General features: G+C 40.6%; 1 protein-coding gene across 1 annotated transcript; it reads right to left on the reverse strand.

The window, feature by feature from the left end:
• Positions 1 to 12,343: 12,343 nt before the first annotated feature.
• On the reverse strand, positions 12,344 to 12,652 carry rprma (reprimo, TP53 dependent G2 arrest mediator candidate a; the record flags this gene model as incomplete). The annotated part of the gene is made up of 1 exon (XM_084362667.1): positions 12,344 to 12,652. One exon carries the CDS (start codon positions 12,650 to 12,652, stop codon positions 12,344 to 12,346), a length of 309 nt encoding a protein of 102 aa, XP_084218793.1.
• Between the last annotated feature and the right edge of the window lie 206 nt (positions 12,653 to 12,858).

Consider the following 12,858-nt stretch of genomic DNA (forward strand, 5'->3'; position numbering starts at 1 on the left):
TCACAAACGAGCCTCAGTCCAAAAAGGCTACCAAACCCAGCAGTTACCGCTCACCACTGTAGGTGCGTGTGCTTTGTGCTAACGTCAGCCCCGGAAGGAGACTGTTGCAGCAGCTCTCTTCTTTGGCTCAGAGGCTGTGTGCTTTCTGCTACTGAGTTAGCTAGTCGATGAACAACAGGCTCAGTGGCTGTGTACTGTGAGCACAGCCATGTCCAACTAGTGTTACCTCATAATACCCGCTAATAACAACAGCAATATATCTGCCTAGCTTTGTGTGCAACACGGGCAGAGTGCGTTCAGGCAGGCAGGTACGTAGGTAGACGGACAGGTAACCTGTCAAACCTTATCACAGCGGCCAAATGAAGTGATTGGATGGATGGGCTTATGAGAGGCCTGTGACAAGAGAGATTTTCTACAAAAAATGCTTCTAGAATAACTTACCAGCCCTCGCTTTAATGATTTCTCAGTAAAGCACCAAAGAAATTAAACTAACTATGATTAAATCATGTTCATGCTCATTCAACAGTCTCAAATGTATAAATCTGAACTACAAATGATGAGTTTGCTGTATCAATACAAGTACAGGTGATGGATGCTAGGATGAGGCTTAATGAAACTGATATCAGCGGAGTAACTGAGCTGTGTCCTCTCACTCCCTGTCGAATATCTTCAACCAATAGAGGAGGTGGCAGAAGAGATTATTTTGATATCATCATGTGCTTCAGTGTGAACGGAGGTTTTTTCAAAAACAATCTGGAAATGCTATCGTGGATACTTTACCACTGAAATGTAAAGTGAACTGTAAGATTTTTCTGGCTTCCTGTTGATGACGTCTAAGCCACTGCTTCTCTCTCGCTCACACAACTGGGAGCCTGTTTGGACACAACGACGCCGCTTCTCCTCTTTCCTTTTTTAATCACTAATCAATTTCCTCTCAAAGGGGGCCAGGGAGCTGTTTAATGGTTACAAAGAGAGGGAAGCAAGCAGAGGAATAGATCAAAGCATGTCTGACGTTAGCCAGGTGCAAAGCTCTGAGAGCCGAGCTTTTATGTGGCGACTGCAGTTGATTCACAGTGTCACAGTCAGGCTTTGTTTTTTAAATGGGAGGTTCTACAGCTCAGACTCAATGTAAATAGATTGAGGTCACACAGGATCGTCATGATTACTCTAATCATATCTGAAACGCTTGATTTGATGACTGGTGCTTTAGAGGAGCCGTGGTTTGCTGCTCATTCATGACATCTTATAAGAGATACTTAAAGGCTAAATGGCATATTTGTGATTATGATTAAAACGTTGCGTTAGAATTCAGAAGATGTTCAAGGAGACTGATGTCATTTAGGCATCACTACGGAAAGGTCAACCCAATCGCCAGAATGAATGTCGGTAATTTCTGTTTCTGCAAACCAGAGATACGTTGAACCTTTACTTCACTCCATGTCGCAGCTTTATGTTAACTGGTGCTTATGGTCTGCTCAGTGTTCGGCAGAGCCTGCTAGGCTTGGCTTAGCAAAAGATAATGTTTGGCTCACCTTGCTCTGTCACCATAAACACAGCTGAAAATGTTCTCAAGTCTCATTAAAAATGTCGAGTGGTTTCACGCTTGCAAATGTTGAGATGCTGTCTGGAACAGTGGTTTCTCGCTCAACATCTGTCTTACAATGTATGTTTCTGCAAAGCGCAGAGACGTTGAAACTTTACAGCTCTTCATGTTGCAACTTCACGTTTCTTTTGGTCGAATAATCACTCCTATGTTGTTACGATGTTGTGGTCGGCTTAGGTTTGGGCAAAAAACCCTACGTGGTTTGGTCAGAGTCAGGAAAAGACAATGTTTAGACTTACCGTGTTCCGTTGCCTGACATTTTTCATGCCTGGTATTTGGACACATCTGTTTTCAACAGAACTTAAATGGGAATCACTGGCGTATCGCCTGCACGCAAAATTGGACTTGGATTGTGTTATTTATATGCAGATTGGAACGACTGTGCTGAAAAATGATCCGCTGAATAACCTACTTAGCCGGACTGTTTGCCAACCTGAACTGATGCAAGCTGACACACTCAAACAGGCGGGAGTTTATTGGTCATGTGACGCAGCTGACCTTTCATTTGTAAGAATAAGCAGCGAGGACAACAGAACAGCAGAGGTCTTTTAGAAAGCGGCTCCTGGAGTGTGGTGGGCTGGAGGCTGATCCTCTGCGACAGCTGTTGCGTTGCAAGGTGTGGCTCGGCTAGGCTGGTATGTCGTTTCACACACACACCGCTGCAACACTCTGTGGACGCAGCTGCACCTGTGATTCATGGCTTATAAGCACGGGAGAGAAAGGTGTCACACACATAACACAAGAGGGAGATCTGCACAAAAGAAGATGTTATCGGGTTTGCTGCAGTTGTAGACAAAATTCAAGATTATTCACTGTTATTTTTGGCACTTTTAGCTGTGAGATGACACAGCCGACGTTCTGTAAGTAACACTTTGGCTCCTTGGCTGCTGCCCATACATTGACTGTACAGTAACCGGGACCGGCAGTGTTAGATTAGTGACATTTTCGAATGTCAGCCTGTTCAGTGGCTGTGAAGTCACACACGCAGCTTGTGAAGTAAAGTGGATGATTGTGACACTGAGTGATTGACGCTCTTTTTCTGGCCTCAGATAACATCATTTGCACAGAATAACATTTTCACAAGTTATCTCCTTTTCTGACTCATTTGCTCCAACTTCTTCTTCTCCTTCTAATCTGGGCTTTTCTCGATCTGTCTCCCTGTATCTCTTCTGCTTTATGATAGATCTTTTCTGTCATTGCGAATGCTTATCTTTGCTCACCGAGTCTCCCCTTTAGGGACCCTGTCTTTTATAAAATATGATCAAACGTGGGAGTAATTGTCCTCTTTCGCAAAGGCAGAATTGTCATTAATAAAGTATTGTAAAGTTTTAATAATGGACTTACCTAACCTTACCCTACAATTCAACTTTATCATCAGCGTTTTTTTTTTTTGTTTGCTGCATATGGAGGAGGCCAGCGATGTTACCGAAGAGCACCTGCAGACAGCGCCAGGCGATAATGGCACCAGGCCTGAGGGAGGAAGAGCTTGCAGCACCGTGAGAAGCAATTTGAGGAAGCTCAATAAGTCATGACCCTGTAGAGGTTTTATCATGCAGCACTTGAGCTTACTTTCATGTGTTGTGACGGAACCGGGAGGTGCGCCATTAGGCATGAATTCCCAAGGTATAGCATCTGAAACATGGGACACTGCTCAGCTGGCAAATCAGATTAGCCAATGCTGTTCGTGCTTTGTGTCCACATTACAGTCGGTGAACTCGGTGCTCCTGTGTTCAGGTTTCCTATAGAACACTATAAAACCATCTCCTGCTAATGGTTTCCACTCCAAAAACTTTATTAATTCTGGGTACAATAAACAACGTCATTATGCATACATGTTGTTGTGATTGGAGGATGATCAGGGGAAGAAATTATGTATGTAGCAGTAAGGGATTACTTAGCCAAAGGTGGTTCATTACTGTTACAGTGACTGAGTGCAGCTGACAGCTGGGGCACGGGAGTGCGCTGCATAGGCAGGCAGGACACTGCTACTTGGCAGGCAGGTCCAAACTGTCACCGCTGATTTCTACAGTCAGGTCTGAAGAGAACGCTTCTCATCAGTGTATCTTTGCTCAGCCAAGAGTACTGCAGAGGACCTGCACACAAAACACAGTAATTATAATCTTGTGTTGCCTCACAATTGGTTGTTCAGTGGTATGTAAGAGGCAAAATGCACAAATATATGTTTGTGAAGACAATTCATTATTAACTATTGTGATAATGATAATAATCACGAGATAATAATATTATGTGTGTACGAGGATGTGCATCTATGTGCATGCTGTGACTCGTAGCTTTACCACCTGCAATCTTAAATAGTTCAGTGTAGTGGCTTGAATTTCACTGACTGCTAACTCTTTTCCATTTTTTAAAATTTTTATTAATACATAAAATTGCTCATCTTACTTTTACGAATATTCTTTCTCTTATTTATTATTTTCACTTTAAGTTGTTTCCCAATTCTTACTGTATATTTCTACTTTTACATTATTCTTCTAGCTACTCTCTACTCAGCAAAGAGGTTTGTGGGATGGGATTGAATTGAAGTAAGTGGGTATGGGTTGATAACTTTGTAAAGAAGAAGAAGGAAAGAAGAAAAAGATACCAATACTGTATAGTTGCATATTGCACACTGAACATCTTCTGTATATATTTTCATATCTAATCATTCTTACTGTTTCTTATATTTTTTTGTTTGTTTCATGTTTCATTGTAAAACAATTTTTTTTGTAATTTTTTTATTGAATCTCGGATCAGAATCAGGTTTGTCGTGGTAAAACAAAAAATGGTTAAACTATAAGTGTCTGGCAAAACAGTCCAATGTTGAGGAATTGTAAACTCATTAAAAGATGAACAACCCCAAGTGTGCGTTTACCCCTCACTATCGCCCTGACCACAATTTGACTGTAACTGACAAAAAAGGATCTGTGAATCTCTAATTAATAATGGATATCTTCTTTTGACACAACCCTGTTGAAACTGAGTCACTAATGGCTTCTCTGTGTCAGTCAGGTCTCCGGAGAGCAAGTGATGAGGATGATGATGACGGCGTATGGCCTGAGTATGAGTCAGTATCTGCGATGCCAGTGTGAGCCGGGTGTGGAGGCGAGGTTTTGAGGTCTCTCCGTGGCCACTGAAACCACCTGTCAGAGCTCAACACAAAGAGCTCTGGGCACCATCGTTTCAAAAGAAAGACCTTTTCAACAGTCTGATGAAAAATACATGTTCGAATACACTTGACTCGTGGTGACAGGTCGGGAAAAATGCGGCAAAGCAAACTATAAAAGGAAGGAGAGCGCCAGTGGGTCTTTGGTGCTCTGGTGAAGTAATATTTAGAATAAAAATAGGACTCAGATGTACGCATATACAGAATCAGGTAATGTTTTGCAGCCTTTGTCCTGAGTATCTCTTGTTGTGACTATTTGGTACATGAGTAGTTTTTGCCTTTAGCGTCTTGTATACAACCACAACAAGAGGTCTGGATGAGTTTGTTGTACAGATGTTAGAAAAGTGAGAACAGTAGTAATCAAACATGGACAGCCTAAGGTGTAAGCAGAGACCAGCAGTTGGCTGTATAATGTATATTTCTATTTTACATCTTGCTGTATGATTAGGAAGCTTTGCTCCTCACACCTGCCATACATTAGTTATGGCTATCTCCAAGCTAACAGGCTGCTATGCATTGAATTGAAATGTGATTTGCGAAGTCGAAGTGGATTTAGCAGATGACAGTTAATGGTGTTTTACTTCAGGGCATTAAGGGGCATTAGGCTCACTGAGTGTATAGTTGATACAGAATGTGCTATAGGTCAGCTAATGCTCTTTAAATCATGGTGGCAGAGGAATACTTTAAGTGATTTTGATTTCACTCAGATAAAAACGATCCAGAAAGTACGCTGACTAAATGGGAAAGTGTGTCCGTCCTATCAAAGTGTATTTAGAACATATATTCTTCAGAAATGAGTCGAGAGCTCCCTTGAAAGTTTATCTTATTGTAGAAAAGACGAAAAAAGAAAAGAAAAAAACACTTGAAACTCCATCAGTGCGCTGAGTGCTTTCTTGAAAAGGTTATTACCTTTGTGGTTATGGTGTATGAAGAAACCTTCCTCTAAGAGCAAAGTAATAGTTCACTTTCAGAGACAGGCTGCGCTGAAGCCGCTGTAGCTGCCAGAGAGCTGCATGATTAGAAGGTCAATACAGCCTGAAACACGCTCACGCAAGAATTGAAATGGATTTCAGGGTCAATATCACATCATCACAGCTATTATTTTTTGAAGCAGCAAACACTCATTATGCATTTGCATGACTGCAGTGATTAATGAGTTCCTGCTGGTGGTCTGTAATGATGCTGCATTGTGTCATCTGTGTAAAGAAAGGCAAAGATGATTCAAACAGGAAATTATTTGGTTGTACCCTGTAATTACATGAGTACATTTGTTTGTTGAACAATGAAATAATCTGATCACTTCAACAGAGAGTTCATTTTGAAGAGATTCCTTATTATAAACAGATAATTCCTGAAACCTTAAACCTGAATTAAAGGGGCTCTGCGGGACTTCTGTGTTGTGCTGGTTGGTCATTAGTTTGTGTTAGCAGACTTTACTGTTGCTCTCTGTTAGCGGAGTCAAGAGAGGCAATGAGACGAAAGAAACACAAAGAAATCCAGAGTACACCAGCATTAAACAACTTAAACAAATCATCAATACTCTTGTAAAGGCAACCACGAGACGAGGAAGGTCTCATTTTTCACAGCAAGTGAAACATTTGTTAGGAGTGATGTTTTTGTCCAGCTAACAAATGTCGGTTCAATATTCTCCTTTTAACTCTATTCAAGTCTCCACCAACTCCCGAAGGAAATATTTGGATTGGGTTGTATCAGCTATAAATCCATCGCTGAGAATGTGGATATAGTCCTGACTGAGTTCTAAGTAATTGGCAAAACAATAGAAAAAAAACCCAAATAGGATAACACCATTAAAATGTATAGAATTTCTTAGCTAGTAAAGATGTTTTCGACGTGTTGTTATTGATTTATTATTATATTATAATTTGGATTTTGAAGTTTACACCATTATTAAACAGCATGTGTCAGGTCACATATGTAAACTATATTCCATATTATCTCTTTTTAACGTAAGTGGACACTTACATTAGCGTTGTCATTTGGGTCAATACACAATAGTTACTTGGGTGTAAATAGTAGGTAATATCTAATATCCTTGTGAGAACTGTTTTTTCTTCTGAAACCTGATTTAATGTAGTGATGCGGAAATCTCCACATTTAAAAAGGGCACTATGTAGTTTTGAAGAGGAAATTCAAACTCAGAATTTTAGAAAATAAGGCTCCCAGAACACCATTTGAAGCTGAAGGTGGCAGGGTCCGCCACATTTAAACAATGTGAAACAGTATGAAACTGTGTTGTCCTTTAAGGTCAGTTTGTTTATTCAGTTCATTCAGTCATAAAAACAAAGAAAGTTTGTTTGTTTAGTTTGTTTAGGCATAAAAAAAAATCAGTCACTGACAATCTTTCTCTTCTGATTGAAATTTCTCCCCTAAACCTACAGACGTATAGACCTTTAAACATTCACATCATTATTAGTTGAACTTTGAACCTACGAAAAGCTGCCTCCTAGCTTTAGGTTGCTAGAACCTGCAGGAACCTGCTGTGGCTGAACATGATGCTTACAAACTTATGTGACTTAAAATGAAAACAATAAGCCAAAAGTTGCTTAAACGCTAATAGATTACTTATGTGCATTGGTTACTAAAGATAACTTAAGTAACACTATGTACGTGACTTAAGTTAACAATGCTAGTTTAAAATACCTCACTTTTGGTTTCACACAGGACGTGAAACAGCAGTTCTCCTCATGAAAGTCCTGTATTTGTTTGGCCCATCCATCCACTCCATCCTCCTTTCTCAGGACTTTGTTGCTTTTTACACTGCTTCACCTGAGTTCCTTCTTTGCTGCCATGATAATCACTACGGTCTCTAGAGGTCGCTGCCTAACAATGAAGTTAAATATGTGTCGTAATAAGCTGTTTGTACAGCCGGAATGACAAAAACAAACTTATCTTCAAATTTAATGGTTTGCCTTATGGGAACATGGATTTTTATCCACCAATCAGAAGTGAATCCCCAAAATGTGAGTGTGAACAGATTTTTGCTCCCACAGTATCTCCCCTCACAAACACACACATACAAAGGATTACAGTAAAGTGCTAATGGCAGGACTCTTCAGATGTAAAATCCCTGTCATGTTCGAGTGTGAAACAATCAGCGGTACAGCAGAGCCATGACTCATCCCGTAACTGGAATCAGAGATGTAAAGTAATGGAATCATTCTTCAAAAACAGTCTGCTGGATGGATTTGTCACAGCTTGACTTCCACCATTACTGCTATTGTCGCAGAATGCCGCCGCCACATGATGTCGGCAGCAGCTTGGTTCAGACTGAATAGGCATCGCCGCTGATGTTTCCAGCATTTCACAGCCTGTGTTGAGTCTCTATTGAGTCTGCTTCAAAAGTTAAGTTCCCACTGGTGTCAAAGCTATAACTCCAGCCAGAACTGACCTTGAAGGCAACACAGTGTAAAATCAATATGGTTTTCATCAAATATTATTTTCATGAAAGGAGATACAGTGGAGGAAAAAGGCCCATTCAAGCTCCACAAAGTAGCAGAACTTTGCGGAGGAAGGACGGATGAGGAGCTGTGTGAGGAAGGGGGTAAACAAGGCGGCTGCCTCGCTGCTATTTGCAGCTTCGAGTCACTATCCAGTTCATCGACTGGACCTCTACTCACCAGCCAATCGCGCCAGAGCAAGCAGGGACCTGAAGCCTGTTTTAGCCCACAATCAACACCCTGCAGATGCTGTCACAGTCGAACACAGCTCACATACAGTCGACATGGGATAAAGTACGCTGAAGCTGCTTTGACCTGAGCTGTATTGGTGATATGCTGCAGGAAAAAGTGAGCGGATTTTTTTCGGCTTCCTCTCGGGGGAAATGTGAGAACAAACTGTAACAGCAGGCAAAAGCTATGAATTGAGTGTTTTTTGTTATTGTGCATATTTGTGTGTACGCAGCCTGCTATTGTATGTCTTCCAGTTTTCTGTCCATATAGCCTTTACAGAAAGATGACACCTGAGACCTCCTTTTTCTCATAATCTTTTAATAAAACAACTGATTATTTGAAGCATTACTGCCTCTTGGGTCAACATTTTTAGTGGACAGGCTCGAGTCTTTTTGCAGAGAAAATCCTAAATATCAGGGGAGGAGTTGCTCATAAGCCCTGCAGAGGACTATCAGTGTGTTGACAGCAGGACTACCAGGGGTATAGATGACTGTTTGCTGTTGCTATCTCCTAAATCTCTCGGAGCGTTGGTGTGTGACAGGTGTGTGAGTTGGCAGTAACAACTGTCCGTCAACAAACTGACTCTCTGCATGAAATTCCTGCAGAAATACTTCCACAATAAAATCCTCTTTTTTTTTTTTTTACTTTAGTCTCCCCCCGTTACATCAGACTGCCCGCAATCGATCAGAGTCCAGTCTGAATTAACGTGTGTGAGAAACAGCTGGATACACTAACAACGGTTCAGCTGCAGACAGAAGATTGTTCTCTGCTGGATGTTAAACTGCCTCAACGTTTCCCTCGGAGCTATTCCCAGCACTCCCTAATGAAAGCAATCACAGAGAGACGCTTGGTGTGACATATAGAAAATAATTTTCCCCCTTTTGCTTTGTCCTAAAGTTGTTATTTTTTTTCTATGCTTGCTACTATATAAATGTTTACTCTGGCTGATGATATTTTTTTTCCAGGAATTAGCTTAGAGAGCAAGAAATGTTTGTGTGCTCTGTGTTAAGAGCCATACCTCCATTATAAAAGTGCTCATTTTAGATAAGAGGCGTCAGTGTTATTCAAACTGTTCATAATCCTGCGTAAAGTGAAAATGAGGCTAATAAATACACAGTAATGAGTATGAGTCCATCATACATTATGTATCAGCTAGTTACGCGTGTAAATGTATTCAGTGTGATTTGCAGACTTGTAAAGAATCATCGTATCTGCTCTGTCAGGACTTGTTTAAATGTAGACATCATGCGTCATTGCAGTTTTTTTTCTTATTGGAGGGTTGAACAAGACGAGACAGACAGAGGCTGAAAAGAATTTCAGAAATGTACAGTATACTGTGTATAATATACACAATAAAAACATCTTTAAGATATAATACTATCAAGTAGAACATGCAATAAAATCTGTGCTGTGCTTGGTGGGTTAATAATATGAGTTTTGGTGGAGACCATTGATTGATGTTCTCTAAATGAGAATAAACCTCCACCAAGGAGGTGATGTGTTCACCCGAGTCCATTTGTTTGGTGGTTGGTTTGTGAGCAGGATTACACAAAAACTATTGAACGGATTTCCTTAAAACTTGGAATGAGGATGGGTCTCAGCCCAGTATAGACCCCATCAACTTTTGGTGTGGATCCGTATAATATATTTTTTTAAATTTCTTAGGGAATAACGCAAGATATTGAGTGAGTACATTTTGATGCAGATCCAAATACAAAATGTTATCTGATATTGGATTAGATTTGATTGAAGTAAAGGGGACTGTTGGGCCTTGGCGGAGGTATGCACTCTACCGAGTGCTATTCTAGTATTTTTTTTTCCTTTTTTAAAAAATTACCAACTTGCACACAGTGGTGGTGGTACAGAAAAAGTCACTAAACAAATACCAACACATTTGTTGTAAAGTTAATATCTGTGCAACCTCGAGTTGAAAATCTGATTGTAGATCAGTTTATTTATTTTTTATTCTAATAAATGCAGATATCATATTGCTTTAAAGAAGTGGTATCGAATAAGTATTGAAAAATATACAAGTATCGATACTTTTGACAACCTTATAATATGTTCCCCCAGAAAACATCACGGTTTCATGGTATTAGACAATTGTAATTGTTACTATTAGTTAATGACCCTTAAGATTATGAAAATAATTGGGTTTTTTTTACTTGAACAAACGCTTTATTATAATTTCACATAATATTATTTCCTGACAGACATGAAACTTGATAGAAACTTGAAATATAAATATATTTTTAAATAACTGAGAATACCTTTGGTAAGCACAATACCTGTCAATTTTCATACCGCATTATATCTTGAAAGTGGTATATCGTTGCAACCCTGTAAGCTTCCCGAACTATTCATTGCCATTTCCCTTTAGTGCATCATGTTTTATTGTGCAGAGGTCTTAATTGTATTGACCGCCAGTACATGCCACTGTTCATTTGAAAATTCAGATTTTTAACCACTCAATTGCTTGTGATAGATTGAATTCACCTTCTTTCACACAATATTATCACTAAGTTTAAGTTTGTAAAGCATTTTATCAACGCTTGATGTGATGATTGTATGGATTTCTTCTAAATCCAACATGAGGACATCAAGTGTGTGTCCTAAAAGATAGCTGTCAGTGTGACAAGCCGCAGCCATCCATAACCAGAGAGAATAAGGCCTCATCAGGCAGGACAGGTGGAGAACAGGGGGAGGGAGGTGAAGGACATTTTTAGAAAGAGGAAATCAAGATTCAAAACTATTTAACTCTGCATGCGGAGCACAGGTGGGCAATCAGACAGCAGCATATTGCCCGGTGGCTTCATCCTCCCCGAACTGACATGACAAGTCATTTCTGAAGCTGCTGCTGCTGCTGCTGGTCTCACCCAGGGGAGCTGGCATCCAGGTGAGCCGGGAGCAGAGCACAACAGATGCTTTGACGGAAGGAGGAAGGATTGTAAAATGCTGCATGAATCACAGTCTGACCAAGGAAAACCAAGGAACCAGAATAAAGGAGTTTTTACACAATACTCAAATTGTTTTTGGATCAGCTGAAAGAAAAGATTGAATATGAAGATTTCGACTTTTGGAGCAAATTAGAGGAGAATCTCCCTGTGTCTATCAAACACATGCCAAAGAGGGTATTCTTCATTTCAATTAAAATAAATAAAAGCATAATATACCCTCATTTCCTGTTGGATTTAATGGAATCAGTTTTTTTTATCAACATGCTATTTTTATAATTGCCATAATATCTGAATTAAATAGCTCTTTGGAAAGCTCAAAGCATCTCCAATCTAAATTACTTTGGCAGAGGGCGATGTTCATGGTGGAGAAATTAGACCTTAATTAAGAGGAAAACTTTAATTACAGAATGAATTTATTCCAATTAACAAGATACACGTCATGTTGGGCTCTCCTCACCGCCCACACAGTCCTCACCAGGAAAAATCCACATATATACACTCATAATTATATTGCATATTGTATGCAAAAACACATACAACATACAGCACATGTTCAACATCAATCTCTCCATCGCATCAGCAACGTGAGAGGGCATCTTTACGCAGCAGCTCTTGAAGGACGCTGCTTGACGAACGGTGCTCCACTGAATCCTACTGAATTTACAACAGTGCTCGGCTGAATACTTTACAAACAAAGAGGCTTAAAAAATGCTCTATACCTCTTGGAGATGAAGGAGTCTGTGTTGGGCGTTAAAGAGCCACAAGGAGTGAGGTGAAGCCTCAGGGTTTAGTCACCTCCAGGACTATTTTTCCTGAGGTTTCTCTATGAAAACAGGGGGGGTCTTGATCAGGCAGTTTTCTCTCGTCAGATTCTGATTCAAATCATAATGATAAGGGGCATCATCATCATCATCATCATCAGTCAAGTCAGTCAGTAGGCTCCAACAATGACCGCCTCTGTTTCTTTCGACGGTCTCCTGTCCGTTACCAAAAAGTTAATCATCCCCTCTGACTTTATGAGAAGGTTGCAACCCAGGAAAAATATGCCAAACACCACCGTGAGCGACAAAACGCACATGACGGCTATCTGGACCACCCTCATGATGAAGAGGCTCCTCTCATCCGGAGCGGCGGCCACGAAGCCGTTATCAGTCACCACGGAGGAAAAGTTGCAGCAGAAAAACTCCTCCGTCTTGTTGAGCAGTCCGCCCTCCGTCTGGTTGAACCCGGTGTTATTCATTCTCCCACTTTCCAAACAAGCAACAAAGAAAAAAAAATCAAACTTTCAATGCGAGGGATGTGACAGGCGGAGAGAGAAAGAGAGACAGACAGGGGGAAAAGACGCGCCGGCCCCCGGGAGACAATCTCATCAAGTGGGAAGTGGAGATGAAGAAGAAGATGAAGAAGTGGAGAAGAAGTGGAGAAGAAGTTCCGTCAGATCAGACA

The sequence above is a fragment of the Pagrus pagrus genome, assembly GCF_965226575.1.
Source record: "Pagrus pagrus genome assembly, chromosome: 9".
NCBI classification, from domain to species: Eukaryota; Metazoa; Chordata; class Actinopteri; order Spariformes; family Sparidae; genus Pagrus; species Pagrus pagrus.